At 39.5% G+C, this 16,954-nt stretch overlaps 1 protein-coding gene across 3 annotated transcripts in view; it reads right to left on the bottom strand.

The window, feature by feature from the left end:
- The window catches only part of scube1.L (signal peptide, CUB domain, EGF-like 1 L homeolog), a 127,706-nt gene that overhangs the window by 95,912 nt on the left and 14,840 nt on the right, over nt 1-16,954 (bottom strand). For all 3 annotated transcript variants that reach the window (XM_041585840.1, XM_041585841.1, XM_041585842.1), the window contains exon 3: nt 9,502-9,627. In XM_041585840.1, coding sequence (XP_041441774.1) covers nt 9,502-9,627 — 126 coding nt within the window. The remainder of the gene's footprint in view (nt 1-9,501; nt 9,628-16,954) is intronic.

Below are 16,954 nucleotides of genomic sequence, written 5' to 3'. Positions count from 1 at the left end.
TTCCCGGGATTGTTCCCATTCATCCCGATCCCTGGAGAAGGGTAAACCATTGTCACAAATGTACTTAGCTTTGTAGCAAACACACACAATTCATCTCCCAGCTCCAGCCCTTCTCCCCTTCCCATCACTTGTATGGACTCATCCACTGCCCTGAGCTTTAACACGTAACCTGTACCACCATACTAGAAAGGGGTGAATACATTCGCCAGGCGCAAATTCAGTGCAATTTCCGGTTTTCAGCGCTAGCCAATCAATTCGCGGAACTGATGCAAAAATTTGAATTGACGTAGGCATCAAAATTCACGAATTCTTTGCCGTTTCACGAATTTTGCTGGAGATTCGCAAATTTTCCAGCGAAACGAAATGGGGAGTATTCCCCCATCATTACCCTCATTTGCTTTCTATCAAAAAACCCCATATACAGGTATGGAACCTATCATCTGGAAATCTCTGAATTACGGAAAGGTTGTCTCCCATAAACTCCATTATAAGCAAATAATTTAAAACTGATTTCCTTTTTCTGTGTAATAATAAAACAGTCGCTTGTACTTCATCCCAACTAAGATATAATTAATCCTTATTGGAAGCAAAACCAGCCTATTGGCTTTATTTACTGTTTATATGATTTTCTAGTAGACTTAAAGTATGAAGATCCGAATTACGGGAAACCTCAGGTCCCGAGCATTCTGGATAACAGGTCCCATACCTGTACTTGATCCCAACTAAGATATAATTAATCCTTATTGGAGGCAAAACCAGCCTATTGGCTTTATTTTATGTTTCCATGATTTTCTAGTAGACATAAGGTATGAAGATCTAATTTACGGATAGATCCATTATCCGGAAACCCCCAGGTCCCGAGCATTCTGGATAACAGGTCCCATACCTGTACTTGATCCCAACTAAGATATAATTAATCCTTATTGGAGGCAAAACCAGCCTATTGGCTTTATTTTATGTTTCCATGATTTTCTAGTAGACATAAGGTATGAAGATCTAATTTACGGATAGATCCATTATCCGGAAACCCCCAGGTCCCGAGCATTCTGGATAACAGGTCCCATACCTGTACTTGATCCCAACTAAGATATAATTAATCCTTATTGGAGGCAAAACCAGCCTATTGGCTTTATTTTATGTTTCCATGATTTTCTAGTAGACATAAGGTATGAAGATCTAATTTACGGATAGATCCATTATCCGGAAACCCCCAGGTCCCGAGCATTCTGGATAACAGGTCCCATACCTGTATGCACTACCATAAAAAAAAAAATACACGGCAAAACGGAACAAACCATTCATTCGTAAGTACATAAAGTCATTTGAAGCAACTTTACAAAAAAAAAAAAACGTTAAAACGATACTGGTTTTAAAGTGATTTGTAGTGATGGGCGAATCTGTCCTGGTTGGAGCGAAACTCTGGAAAAATGAGCGAGACGGCGAAAAATTTATGAAACTCATTGAAGTCAATGGGCATCAAAATAATTTTGACGCGCGACAATTTAGACACGAGCAACAATTTTTATACTCGTTTATACGACTCTTTTGTCCAAATGCATTGAAGTCAATAGGCGTCCGAATAATTTTGATGCCTGACCATTTTAACGCGCGCGACAAATTTTTTTTGGGCACAGCGAATTTTTGCCACAGTTTCGCAAACCCATTCGCAGGCGGCAAATGCGGATATTCTGAGACAATTTGTAACTGGTTTTCATTTTTTATTATTTGTGGTTTTTGACTTATTTATCTTTTTATTCAGCAGCTCTCCAGTTTGTTTCAGCCATCTGGTTGCTAGGGTCTAATTTCCCTTAGTAACCATGCACTGATTTGAATAAGAGACTGGAATATGAATAGGAGAGGCATGAATAGAAAGATGAGGAATAAAAAGTAACAATAACAATATATTTGTAGCCTTACAGAGCATTTGTTTTTTTAGATGGGGTCAGTGACCCCCCATTTGACAGCTGGAAAGAGTCAAAAGAAAAATAAATAAAAACAGCCTTTTAAAACAACGTAGCAGTTCTCCTAGTCAGTTTTCCTCTGGGTCTGTTAATCAGCTGACTTTTGCTACACATTCAACAGTCAGAACCTGCAGTGCAGGGAATAAAAAGGGACAGGCAGCAGTGATGCGAAGGTTGGGGAAATCACCTCCTCACGTGGCTGAAGTTTTCAAAGGATCTAAAAACCTGTGTGTTCCCCTTTAAAGGGTCAGGCGTTCCCCATTTGAAAGAGTCATAAAAAGAAGAAGGCAAAAGATTAAAAAAACATATAAGATAATGAAGACCAATTGAAAAGTTGCCCAGAACTGGTCATTCTATAACATACTAAACGTTAACTGAACAATGAACCACCCCTTTAACATGTATCATTATAATTTTGACTTGAAAAAGCAACATTAATGGGGCAGATTTATCAAGGGGCGGATTTTAGAATTTGAAATTCGAATTCAAGAAGACCAACCGAAATGAAATCAAAGTTTTATTTTTTTTTGCCTGAATAGTTCCGGTTTCGTACAATTCGAAGTTTCCCCCAAATAAACGACTCCAAATGGGTTCTAGGACGTCCCCCCATAGGCTCAAACAGCAATTCGGCAGGTTTTAGACGGCGAATGGCGGAAGTCGAATTTTTAGAGACAGTACTTGATAAATTTCGATTTTTTTTTTTCAAATTCGAATCGAATTTGGACTATTCCCTAGTCGAAGTAAAGTACACAAAAATTAGCAAGAAATTTGAATTTTCACTTTGATTTGATAAATCTGCCCCTATTTGTATCTTACCCCCCATTGGATAAGGACAAAGAGCTAATAAGACCCAGTAATTCCAAGTGCCAGAAACTGCCGCCTCACATTCCAAGTAGTGATGGGCGAATTTGCGCCGTTTAGTTTCGCCGAAAAATTTGCGAATTTCGCACGAAATTCGCGAAACGGTGAAAAATTTGCAAACGGCGCCGGCGTCAAAAAACGGGCGTCTGCGTCAAAAATGAGACGCCGGCGCCGTTTGCAAATTTTTCACCGTTTCGCGAATTTCGTGCGAAATTCGCAAATTTTGTTTTTGACGCCGGTGTCCGTTTTTTCGGAAATTTTTTTTTGACGCCGGCGAATTTTTGCAGCGAATTTTCGCTGGCATTTCGGGAATTTATTCGCTGGCGGCGAATCGCGCGAATTCGCGCCTGTCGAATAAATTCGCCCATCACTAGTTCCAAGCAACTGCCAGTCGCAACCTCTCACTCCTCATTCATTTCTAGAGCAGATTTCAAAGCCCAACAAGGATATTTCTCGTTTCTGAAGGTACAAAGACTTTTGACTTGTTTAGTCAAGATGTTAAAAAGTTCAACATTTTCACCAACGGAGAGGAGGGTGGGGGTGGGAGGCTCTTGAGTGCACAAGGACAGAAAGAAAAATAAACACCAGCAAAAGTCTCATTGATGCCAGAGACACATTGCGAGCAGCTGTCCAGAGAAAAAGGAAAAATAAATACGGCCCAATCCAACGCAAAGAAGGGGAAGCCAATCCATGGTTATAAATTGTAAACCAATTGCTGTCTGTGCTTAACCCCTTGTTATACAGATGCTGTAACTGTCAGATTTGGCTTTCAAAACTGCCCTGCAACGTAAATCATCTCTATATCATTTCTCTATTGATATTATCTTCCCTACTGTTTATTATAAATATATTGGACTAAAGAGTTTAGCTGCAGGCTGAGTTATACAGGGAACTCTGAGTATCACTCATGTATTATAAGGGATAATGTACCCCCTACTGTAAATGATAAGGATATTAGAAGTCACTGAGGGGTTGTTCTGTGACCATATAAAGGCACCAAGGCTGCAGGCTGAGTTATACAGGGAACTCTGAGTATCACTCATGTATTATAAGGGATAATGTACCCCCTACTGTAAATAATAAGGATATTAGAAGTCACTGAGGGGTTGTTCTGTGACCATATAAAGGCACAAGGCTGCAGGCTGAGTTATACAGGGAACTCTGAGTATCACTCATGTATTATAAGGGATAATGTACCCCCTACTGTAAATGATAAGGATATTAGAAGTCACTGAGGGGTTGTTCTGTGACCATATAAAGGCACAAGGCTGCAGGCTGAGTTATACAGGGAACTCTGAGTATCACTCATGTATTATAAGGGATAATGTACCCCCTACTATAAATTATAAGGATATATTCCCAATCAAGCGAGTGCAAATGAAGGATTGCATTATAATAATTACAGCACACGAGAATCATTAGGCCAAAGGTTCGTTTATAGAAGGAAAAGAAAGTGTATTTTGGGGCAACACATTAGGACTTTAACACATTGTTCAAGTCTGAAGTAAGTTTTAATGAAAGAAAAACAACCAGCGTTACAGTATTTATTTAAAGACGTCCGAAAATAGTCCACATGTAACAAACACGGCGAGAAATGGGTTTCCACATAGTTTTCTGCTGATAACGAACAACTTAAATCTGAATTCATTTGTGGTTCAGACATTCCGGGTTTATTTCTTACGGTGAAGACTTAATAATTATTCCAACTGTATTTACCAAAGGAGAAAAGGTCAGAGCAAGTCATGATGGAGTTGTATGTTTTTTGGGAAACGCCGTTTATGGGAGAGCGCAGGAGTTTACACACATGGGGGGTTATGTATCAAAGTCCGAATTTATCTCAATATTTTCTGCTACAAACTCCGATCAAATCCGCCCAGGGTTTTTTTTTGCACTTATTTAGGGGCAGATTTATCAAAGGTCGAAGTGAAAATTCGAATTAAAAAAATTAGAATTTTGAGCTAAGTTTTGTGTACTTCGACTAGGGAATAGTCCAAATTTGATTTGAATTAAAAAAAAAATCGAAAATTCAAAATTTGTCATGTGCTGTCTCTTTAAAAATTCGACTTCAACCATTCGCCATCTAAAACCTGCCGAATTGCTGTTTTAGCCTATGGGAGACCTCCGAGAACCTAATTGGAGTCAATTGTTGGACTTTTTTGGGAAAAATGCGCCATCACTTCGATTTGTCGAATTCGGACATATTCCAACGAATACAGACTAATCAGCCACAAAAAAAACTTTTTAATCAATTTCGGTTGGTCGAATTTCGAAAGTTTTTTAAATTCGAAATTCGACTCTTAATAAATCTGCCCCTAATTATTAAATTTTCCTGAAAATTTGATTTGCGGGAAATAATAAGTTTTTCACAATTTTTTTTGGATTCTTTATCCGATTTTCAAGATTTTTTCCGATTTTTCATCAGATTTTCAGGATTTTTTTTCATTTTTTCACCCGAAAACTCAAATCTTTGTCCGAAAACTTTGGGGTATTGCACAAAACCCAGCGCACATCATAAAATCATTGGGACTTCTCCCATTGACTTATATACAACCTTGACAGGTCTGAGATGCCTGATTTTCAGATTCAGACTTCTCCATCCTCTGGGTTTAATAAATTCCGAAAAATTCGTGATTTTTTATAAGTCTGATTTTTGCAATTGGAATTTAGTAAACAACCCTCTAAAAGGGGTTGTTTACCTTTAATTTAACTGTTAGTATGATGTAGAGAGGGATATTCTGAGACAATTTGCAATTGGTTTTCATTTTTTTAGTGGTTTTTGAGTTATTTAGCTTTTTATTCAGCAGCTCCCCAGTTTGCAATTTCAGCAGTCTGGTTGCTAGGGTCCCAATTCCCCTAGCAACCATGCACTGATTTGAATAAGAGACTGGAATATGAATAGGAGAGGCCTGAATAGAAAGAGGAGTAATAAAAAGTAGCAATAACAATACATTTGTAGCCTTACAGAGCATTTGTTTTAAGATGGGGTCAGTGACCCCCATTTGAAAGCTGGAAAATAGTCAGAAGACGAGGGCAAATAATTAAAAAAAACTATAAAAAATATATAATGAAGACCAATTGAAAAGTTGTTTAGAATTAACCCTTCTATAACATACTAAAAGGTAACTTAAAGGTTCATCTGTTGATTAACCGTTAGTATGATGTAGACAATTTGCAATTGGTTTTCATTTTTCTTTTTTATTTGTGGTGTTTGGCTTATTATTCAGCAGCTCTCCAGTTTGAAATGTCACCAATCTGGTTGCTAGAGTCCAAATTCCCCTAGCAACCATGCACTGATTTGAATAAGAGACTGGAATATAAATAGGAGAGGCCTGAAAAGAAAGATGCATAATAAACAATAACAATACATTTGTAGCCTAACAGAGTATTTAGTTTACAGATGGGGTCAGTGACCCCCGTCTGAAAGCTGAAAAGATTCAGAATAAAAGGGCACATAAAAAAAACTATAAAAAAGAAAAAATGATGACCAATTGAAACATACTAGAAGTTAACGTAAAGGTAAACCACTCCCTTAAGGGTTTTTTCCGTCTCGGTTTGGCACCTAAGTCACAAATTTATCAGACACGGATACACGGCTACAAGAAGGGCTTCAAGTTTTAGCCGTTCAGTAGCCAAGTCTCTGGGAACCAGGGACATCAGAATTCCACAAACATCAAAATGTTGGAAAGCGGAGCAGTCAGCCGGCTCCAAAAAAGCGTGGGATACTCAGGGAAATTCATATTTACAGGAATCTACATTCTCTACAGTGCTCAGCGATGCTGCTGATAAGTACTGAGCACTAACACCCCACACCGCAGAATTAAAGGAGTTGTTCCCCTTTAAACTAACTGTTAGTATGATATAGAGAGGGATATTCTGAGACAATTTGCAATTGTTTTTTTTTTATTATTATTATTTGTGGGTTTTGAGTTATTTAGCTTTTTATTCAGCAGCTCTCCAGTTTGTAATTTCAGCAGTCTGGTTGCTAGGGTCCAAATTCCCCTAGCAACCATGCATTGATTTGAATAAGAGGCTGGAATATGAATAGGAGAGGCCTGAATAGAAAGAGGAGTGATAGACAATAAATGTGTTGCCTTACAGGGCATTTGGTTTTCGGGTGGGGTCAGTGACCCCTCCCCCATCTGAAAGCTTAAAAGATTCAGAAAAAAAAGGCACATCATTCAAAAAAACTATAAAAGAATAAATAATGAAGAATAATTGAAAATTTGCTTAGAATTGGCCATTCTATAACACATTAAGGGGATTATTTATTAAAGTCCAAATGCTAAAAAAATTCCTAAACTATAAAAATCTTAATTTTTAGTGGAAAATTTTTGTCTAGATTCATTATAGCCCGATGCTGCAAAAAGTCATAATCCAAAGTTAATATTCAGTGTGTTATAGAATGGCTAATTCTAAGAAACTTTTCACTTGGTCTTCATTAGTTTTTAATGATGTGCCTTTTTCTTTTGAATCCTTTCATCTTTCAAATGGGGGGGTCGCTGACCCCATCTGAAAACCAAACGCTCTGTAAGGCTACAAATGTATTGTTATTGTTACTTTTTATTCCTTATCTTTCTATTCAGGCCTCTCCTATTCATATTCCAGTCTCTTATTCAAATCAATGCATGGTTGCTAGGGGAGTTAGGACCCTAGTTACCAGACTGCTGAAAATGCAAACTGGAGAGCTGCTGAATAAAAAGCTAAATAAGTCAAAAACCACAAATAATAAAAAATGAAAACCAATTGCAAATTGTCTCAGAATATCCCTTTCTACATCATACTAACAGTTAATTTAAAGGGGAACAACCCCTTTAAGGATTCCCAGCAGTTCCACCTGTTTTGTTTGAATTTATTAAAAAGTTCCTGACAATCAGTTTTTTAAAATTTAAATCCCAAACACTGTAGAGAATCGCAGAGCCCTTATTAATACTCGATGACCAAATCCATATTAGGATTCATCTCATCCTGTAGAAGCCATGTACCGATTATGGGTGACTCTGACACAAACCCAAATCAAGTAGGGGTACGGGACCTGGAGTTTTCCGGATAACAGATCTTTCTGTAATTTGGATCTTCATACTTTAAGTCTACTAGAAAATCCTATAAACATGAAATTAACCCAATAGGCTGGTTTTGCTTCCAATAAGGATTAATTATATCTTAGTTGGGATCAAGTACAAGATAGAGGTATGGGACCTGTTATCCAGAATGCTCGGGACCTGAGGTTTTCCAGATAATGGATCTTTATGTAATTTGGGTCTTAATACCTTAAGTCTATTAGAAAATCCTATAAACATGAAATAAACCCAATAGGCTGGTTTTGCCTCCAATAAGGATTAATTATATCTTAGTTGGGATCAAGTACAGGTATGGGACCTGTTATCCAGAATGCTTGGGACCTGGGGCTTTCCAGATAATGGATTTTTCCATAATTAGGATCTTCATCTATAAAATCATATAAACATGAAATAAACCCAATAGGCTGGTTTTGCTTCCAATAAGGAACTTAGTTGGGAATTAAGTACAAAATGGAGGTATGGGACCTGTTATCCAGAATAGGGTTTTCTGGATAATGGATCTTTCTGTAATTTGGATCTTCATACCTTTAGGGGCAGATTTCTCAAGGGTCAAATTACAAAAAAACTTCGAAATTCGACCATTGAATTAAAAAACTTCGAATTCGAATATCAAATTCGACATTTTTCAGCAAATTTGGCAATCCTGCGATCGAATAAAAATCGTTAGATCGAACGATAAAATAGTTCGAAATGAACAATTGAAAGGATTTCAGCGAACAATCGAACGATTATTCGATGTGTAAAGACTTGTAGAAGGTCCCCATAGGCGAACATAGCACTTCGGCAGGTTTAACTTGGCGAAAGTATTGAAGTCAAAGTCTTTTTAAAGAGACAGCACTTCGATTATCGAATGGTCGAATATTCAAACGATTTCTACTTCGAATCGAAGTAAATTCGAAGTCGTAGTATCCTATTCGATGGTCGAAGTATCCAGAAAATTACTTCAAATTTCGAATTTTATTACTTCGAAAATTCCCTCGAATTCACTTCGACCCTTAGTAAATCTGCCCCTAAGTCTACTAGAAAATCCTGTAAACAATAAATAAAGCCAATAGGCTGATTTTGCCTCCAATAAGGATTAATTATCTCTTAGTTGGGATCAAGTACAAGCGACTGTTTTATTATTAGACAGAAAAAGGAAATCAGTTTTAAAAACTTGGATTAGTTGGATAAAATGGAGTCTATGTGAGACGGCCTTTCCATAATTCGGAACTTTATGGATAACGGGTTTCCCATACCTGTAGAGAAAAGGTATATACCCAAGGTAGCTTTTATTATATTCCATGTACAGGTTATTGTGTCTCAATAGAATGTCCCCAGCCAACGACTGTAGCACACGCTTCTACTAGTGTTTGGCGAATTCGCCCCGTTTCCGTTCGCCGAAAAATTTGTGAAATGCCGGCGACAATTTGACGAACATTGAAGTCAATGGGCGTCCATTTAATTGTCGCAGGCGGCAGAATTTTCGTGGCTAATTCACGAACGTATTCGCCGGTGGCAAAATGCAGAAATTCGCCGCAAATTCGCTCCTGGCGAATAAATTCGCTGCCCATTACTAGCTTCCACTAATTCCCATTGAAAGTTGTGTAAAATGTTCTTACCCAGACAGTTGTGACCATCGTGAGCCAACATAAATCCATCGTAACACGTGCAGCGGTAGTTCCCGGGGATATTGATACATTCGTGAACGCAGCCGCCATTGTAATCATTGTCACATTCATCAATATCTGAAACGAAGAGCGAATAATTAATTATATACATCTCCCAGTAGTAGTAAAAGTAGCCCCAGTAACTCCATTGGTGAGTCGATATCTCTTATATGGAATTGAGGAGGTCGGAGCTGCCCGTCTTTGAATTAACTCGCAGTGTGGCTCACAAAACAGGATTCTAATGCAAATTGCAGTTGGCTGGCGCCAATTTGCGGCGAATTTCCGCATTTCGGCGTCAAAAAAAATTTGTTTGCACATCCGAAAAGTTGCTTGCGTCAAAACCGCTGCTTGACGCCCATCGACATTAACGCTGGCGTAAATTTTGGAGTTTCGCACATTTTTTGCAGTTTCGCGAAAAACTGGAGAAATTCGCCCTTCACTACTCTACGTCTCTCAATCTAGGCAAGTAAACATTATTGGGTTGCTATGAGTTAATTAGTCTAGCAACCAGGCAGCAGAGGGTCTAAAAAAAACAAAGGCAATAAATAATAACCATAAAAATGAAGCTGCAATCGGTTCAGGGACTCCAATAAGCAGCAACCTTTCAGTTAACTTTCAGGGGGTTATTTATCAAAGTCCGCGCCGGTTTTTTTTAACGTTTATTTATTATCACATTTTCCTGAAAATTTGCTTTGCAGGAAAAAAAATCAGATTTTCACGATTTTTTGGGGATTTTTCACCCAAAAAACCCCCAAAAAAATTCTTATGCTTTTTTTTGCCCGAAAACTTCGGGGTATTGCACGAGACCCAGCGCACCTCAAAAAATCATTGGGACGCCCATTGACTTATTTGCAACCTCGACAGGTCTGAGATGCCGGATTTTCTAATTCGGACTTTTCCGTCCTTAGGGTTTAATAAATTCTGAAAAGTTCGTGATTTTTTAAAAGTCTGATTTTATTTAAAAAAAAAAAAACACGGATTTTTGGGGATTGCATTCAGAGTTGAGTAAATTTGTTATGGCCATTTAAAAGCAGCTTTCCAATTGGCCTCCGTTATTTAATTTTTATCATTTTTGAATTATTTGCCTTCTTCTTCTGATGCTTTCCAGCATTCAAATGGGGGTCACTGACCCCATCTAAAAGACAAATGCTCTGTAAGGCTACAAATGTATTGTTATTGCTACTTTTTTATTACTCAACTTTCTATTCAGGCCTCTCCTATTCATATTCCTGTCTCTTATTCAAATCAATGCATGGTTGCTAGGGGAATTTGGACCCTAGCAACAAGATGGCTGAAATTACAAAGTAGAGAGCTGCTGAATAAAAAGCTAAATAATTCCAAAACCATAAATATTAAAAAATGAAAACCAATTGCAAATTGTCTCAGAATATCCCTTTCTACATCATACTAACAGTTAATTTAAAGGGGAACAACCCCTTTAGGTTTATATAAAACAGTAACCATAAAAATTCATTGGGGTGAGTGTCAGCCTTGTGGGTACATGACAATTAGCAGGTCAAGCTGATTTTATTCACCTTTTAATGAACTGGGCCCAAGTCCGTTGCTCTGTGCCTGGAAATAAAAGGGCAGGTAACACAGAAAACTTTACTCCTCACCAAATCCTTGAGTGGGTGGGAATTTGCTCAGGAATTTCAGTTTTGGGAGGGAGGTTTGTCTCACACTGTTACAGTAAATGCAAAAAATACTGAAAACCTGCATGTCTTGATTAAAACTGCAATCATTTACCATATTTTCATTTCAATATTTTATCTGTTTTTTTCCTAAAATACACGTTCCAATCCCAGTATAACAAGAGGGATGAATATTTGTATTTATACTTATGGAATGGAGCTGCCATATTGATTCCCTTAGACAGTACAGTATGAGGGTATAGCTTATTGTGTGCCCAGAACATTCCTTCTCTGTATATTTGTATTTATACATATGGGAGGAGGAGGTGCCATATTGATTCCCTTAGACAGTACAGTATGAGGGTATAGCTTATTGTGTGCCCAGAACATTCCTTCTCTGTATATTTGTATTTATACATATGGGAAGAGGGAGGTGCCATATTGATTCCCTTAGACAGTACAGTATGAGGGTATAGCTTATTGTGTGCCCAGAACATTCCTTCTCTGTATATTTGTATTTATACATATGGGAGGAGGAGGTGCCATATTGATTCCCTTAGACAGTACAGTATGAGGGTATAGCTTATTGTGTGCCCAGAACATTCCTTCTCTGTATATTTGTATTTATACATATGGGAGGAGGTGCCATATTGATTCCATTAGACAGTACAGTATGAGGGTATAGCTTATTGTGTGCCCAGAACATTCCTTCTCTGTATATTTGTATTTATACATATGGGAGGAGGGAGATGCCATATTGATTCCCTTAGACAGTACAGTATGAGGGTATAGCTTATTGTGTGCCCAGAACATTCCTTCTCTGTATATTTGTATTTATACATATGGGAGGAGGAGGTGCCATATTGATTCCCTTAGACAGTACAGTATGAGGGTATAGCTTATTGTGTACCCAGAACATTCCTTCTCTGTATATTTGTATTTATACATATGGGAGGAGGTGCCATATTGATTCCCTTAGACAGTACAGTATGAGGGTATAGCTTATTGTGTGCCCAGAACATTCCTTCTCTGTATATTTGTATTTATACATATGGGAAGGAGGTGCCATATTGATTCCCTTAGACAGTACAGTATGAGGGTATAGCTTATTGTGTGCCCAGAACATTCCTTCTCTGTATATTTGTATTTATACATATGGGAGGAGGAGGTGCCATATTGATTCCCTTAGACAGTACAGTATGAGGGTATAGCTTATTGTGTGCCCAGAACATTCCTTCTCTGTATATTTGTATTTATACATATGGGAGGAGGGCCTCCAGATTGAGAAACGTTGATCTAAGGAATATTATGTTTGAGTATAAGAATCCCAGCCATGTATTTCCCCCGGCCGTGCCTAGACGTGTTTATTTTCAGACACCCACATGAACCCCCGCCTCGTCCCTATGGATATTACAATAACGTGTGAGTGGTGAGTGTTGACCAAAGTTATTTAAAATTTACAAACAGACAAACGTCCAATAAAAATAAATCTTTCGCCCCGTACAACTGCGACTAAGTAACTTGACCAAGGCAGATGAATTCCACACAAGGTCGTCACCGGATGGACCTTTGAAGTGAGACTTGCTCGGCCGATGCTAAATTGTGCTTCAAATATATAAAATCCCAGCAAGGAAAAAAAAATCCAGCCCTGGGAATCTAATCAGAGACATTAAAGGGGGTTGAACCCTGTCGGTCTGTGTTTTATTTCAAATATTTTTTTATAACTATTTCTATGGATATTTAAAAAATTGCAAAAATGTAATTAAAGGGGAACTTCAGCTTCAAAACCAAAGAGGCCCCATAACACAGAAACCACTAAAAGACCCATCACAGTTACCTGTTTTTTATAGATTTTTGCTTCTTCTTCCAAGAACTTTAAGGGGGTTATTTATCAAGGTCTGAAGTAAAAAATCCGAGCAACTCCGATTGCCCAAATGGACCTTATTTATGAAGAAAAAGGTCAGAAAAAATAGGGTCGGCCAAACTTCAGAGCTTTGCGCGGAAAAAATTTTTGCGCAGAAACCACAAACTCATCGGTTAATGGTACGGACATCAGCGCAGACACTGGAACCTTCCCCATTGACCTCAAGAGTTTTTAGATACCGGGGTTTCGGATTCTGAGATTTTAGACCATCGGACTTTAATAAATCTCGAAAGATTCTTAGTTTTTTTTTTTTCCTCTGAAAACTAAGAATTATTTAAGGTTCGGACCTTGATTAATAACCCCCTAAAAGTAGGAAGTGGACACGGATTCTTTGGGTATTTACACACTGATAGGTCATAGGTCACCTCGACAGGTTTGAGATGGAGTATTTTCCGATTTTTAGCAGGAAAAATTTGAGTTTTCCCTCTAAAAACCTCAACCAGGAAAAAACAATTCCTAGCAGAAAAAAAATACGAAGACCTCTAAGGGCAGACACACACTCAGATTCGGGGCGATTAGTCGCCCAGCGACACATCTCCTCTTTTTTGGGGCGACTAGTCTCCCCAAACTGCCTTCCTCCGGCTAGAATGTAAATCTCTGGCGGGATGGCAATTGGTGCGATCCGAAGTCGCCTCGCGAGGAAACTTCGGGCGACTTTGGAAAACGGATCAATCCAAGTGCCATTCCACCGGAGATTTATGAAGTCGCCTCGCGAGGAAACTTCGGGCAACTTTGGAAAACGGATCAATCCAAGTGCCATTCCACCGGAGATTTATGAAGTTGACTCACGAGGTAACTTCGGGCGACTTTGGAAAATGGATCAATCCAAGTGCCACTCCACCGGAGATTTATGAAGTTGACTCACAAGGTAACTTCGGGCGACTTTGGAAAATGGATCAATCCAAGTGCCACTCCACCGGAGATTTATGAAGTTGACTGACAAGGTAACTTCGGGCGACTTTGGAAAATGGATCAATCCAAGTGCCATTCCACCGGAGATTTACGAAGTTGCCTCACGAGGTAACTACGGGCGACTTTGGAAAACGAATCAATCCAAGTGCCATTCCACCGGAGATTTACATTCTAGCCGGCGGGAGGCAGTTTGGGGAGATTAGTCGCCCCGAAGAAGAGGAGATTTATCGCGGTGGCGACTGAATCTCCCCCGAATCTGAGCGCGTGTCAAAAAGATCAGCACAGCTCCCATTGACTTCTATAGGACCTAAACTACTTTTACCTGCCCAAGTTTTGTAGTACAGGTATGAGAACCGTTATCCCTTATGCAGAAAGCTCTGAATTACGGGAAGTCTGTCTCCCATGGACACCATTGTAGGAAATAATTCAGATTTTTAAAATTGATGCCCTTTTTCTCTGTAATAAAGAAACAGTAGCTCGTAGAAGTACTTGATCCCAACCAAGATATAATTAATCCTTATTGGAAGCAAAACCAGCCTATTGGGTTTATTTAATGTTTACACGATTTTCTAGTAGCATGAAGATCCAAATTATGGAAAGATCTGTTATCCGGAAAGCCCCAGGTCCCGGGCACTCTGGATAATAGGTCCCATACCTGTATTTCTAGATAGGCATCTAGATCAGGGGTCCCCAACCACCGGGCTGCGTACAGTAGAGTCCTGCAGCGGATTGGGTACCCGCAAAAAGGCGGGTAACATGCGGGTTGCAGGTAGAAGTTTCGGGTGCAGGTACAGACGCGGGTTGACAGTTCTGTGGGTTTGCGGGTCTTCTCAATAGCGAGTTTTCCTCCTTTTTGTGGTCATGCCCACTTCTAATGATGTCACTTCCGGTTTACAATGACAACACTTCCTGTTTTTTGTTGGTCAGCGGGTCGCGGATCGGGTTGTGGATAAGGTACTTGCAGGTCGGGTAGCGGGTAAGAATGCAGGTTGCGGGTCCGGGTTGCGGGTCGGGTTAAAGAAATTGGTTCCGTGCAGGACACTAGTGGACAGTCCTGTATTGGGCCGCCGAGCCTTGCCCGAAATTAATGCCGGCACACCCGAATTGGGCGCGCAGTTGCTTCTTCTTCGGGCGACTAATCTCCCCAACTGTCTTCCTGCCGGCTAGAATCTAAATCGCTAGCGGGATGGCACTTGGAGCACTTCGTTTTCTGAAGTTTCCTCGTGAGGCAGCTTCGGTCGACTTCGGGAAACTGCAGTTCGGGGAGATTAGTTGCCCAAAGAAGAGGCAATTTGTCGTCGGGCGACTGAATCTCCCCGAATCTTCTTGCCTGTCTCTGCCCTTACAAATAATGCTGATATCATTAGCTATTCCCGTGCCCCCCAAAGTGGAACCATGTTCCGGCAGAATTCGATTTTTTCTAGGGATGCACCGAATCCACTATTTTGGATTCGGCTGAACCCCCGAATCCTTTCCTCAAGATTCGGCCGAATACCGAACCGAATCCTAACCCTAATTTGCATATGCAAATTAGGGGTGGGAAGGGGAAACATTTTTTACTTCCTTGTTTTTTTTTACAAAAAGTCACGCAATGTCCCTCCCTGTCCCTAATTTGCATATGCAAATTAAGATTCGGATTCGGTTCGGCTGGGCAGAAGGATTCGGCCGAATCCGAATCCTACTGAAAAAGCCCGAATCCTGGCCGAATCCCGAACCGAATCCTGGATTCGGTGCCTCCCTAATGTTTTTACACTCAACGTGTTTCCATTGATTATGCGCAAGCGTGCAACTTGATATGCAATCGTGGCTGCAAAGTTCTCTAGAAAGTTCGTCAGAGGGTTACAATCGGGGTTAAAATCACAAGGCGCTGTTACAGCAAAATTCCAGCTGTGTTTTATCAATTCCAGGAAAAAAAAAAAAAAAGAAAAAAATAAACTTTAAAGGAAAATGGAATATGTGTTTATTTGTAGGGTTTGCTTTCACTTTGTGCTTCTATAAATGTTAGTACAATGTACGGGCGCAGGTTCTCCTACACGGGGACAAATGTAAGCGATTTGGTTCTTCTTATTATTTGTATATTTATATAAAGCAACGACATATTTGAGGACATAAGGACACTGAACAACAGCTGCTATACAGACACTTGCTACGTGGGGTCTATCACAACGTACAGAACTGTAATATCGAAGCTCTGGGCGATTTCACTCTGCACTTTCTGGATGACGGGTTTCTGGATAAGAGATCCAATAGAAAAAAACGTCCAACAAAATCAATTTGAATCGTTTGATCGACTTTATCAAAAAGCTGCAAAAACTCAAATTTATTGGACAAAAACCTTGATCACGACGTCAAGAAACAACTTCAGGGATATCTGCCATTGACTTCAACATGACCTCGACAGGTTTGAGATGGAGTATTTTCAGATACAGATTTTTAGCAGCTGTGGGGTGTAATAAATCTCTAAAAATTCATGTTTTTTTATTTTCCACAAAAAAAATGTGAGTTTTCTCCATTAAAATCTTGAGGTTTAATAAATAGGCCCCTTTGTGTTGCCATGAGGAAAGTACACCCAACTGATATATATTCACCGTGGGCACTTCCCTATGAGCCATTAAACTTATAGAAAGAAAAGAATCATAGAAACGGTGTATTTATAAAAATCACTATTGAATTCCCCCCCCCCCGTAATTTAGAAGAAGGGACACAGCCCTTCCATTAAAAGCTGTTCTAGACTTTGGACTGATTGCAGTTGGACTACAGTATATATGAGGTGCACCTCCTTGGATTCATACCATGGCACGTGCTACCACTAGTTTCTCTGGAAGTCCCAAAGAGCCGAAGTCCTGAAGAGCCAAAGTCCAGAAGGCCTGAAGAGCTGGGGCCAGAAGATCTGAAGTCCCGAAGAGCAGAAGTTCTGAAGAGCAAAAGTCCCGAAGAC

Source organism: Xenopus laevis, chromosome 3L (genome assembly GCF_017654675.1).
Source record: "Xenopus laevis strain J_2021 chromosome 3L, Xenopus_laevis_v10.1, whole genome shotgun sequence".
In the NCBI taxonomy this organism is placed as follows: Eukaryota; Metazoa; Chordata; class Amphibia; order Anura; family Pipidae; genus Xenopus; species Xenopus laevis.
Note: the sequence above shows the minus strand (reverse complement) of the source record. Positions and strands in the feature narration are given on the sequence as shown.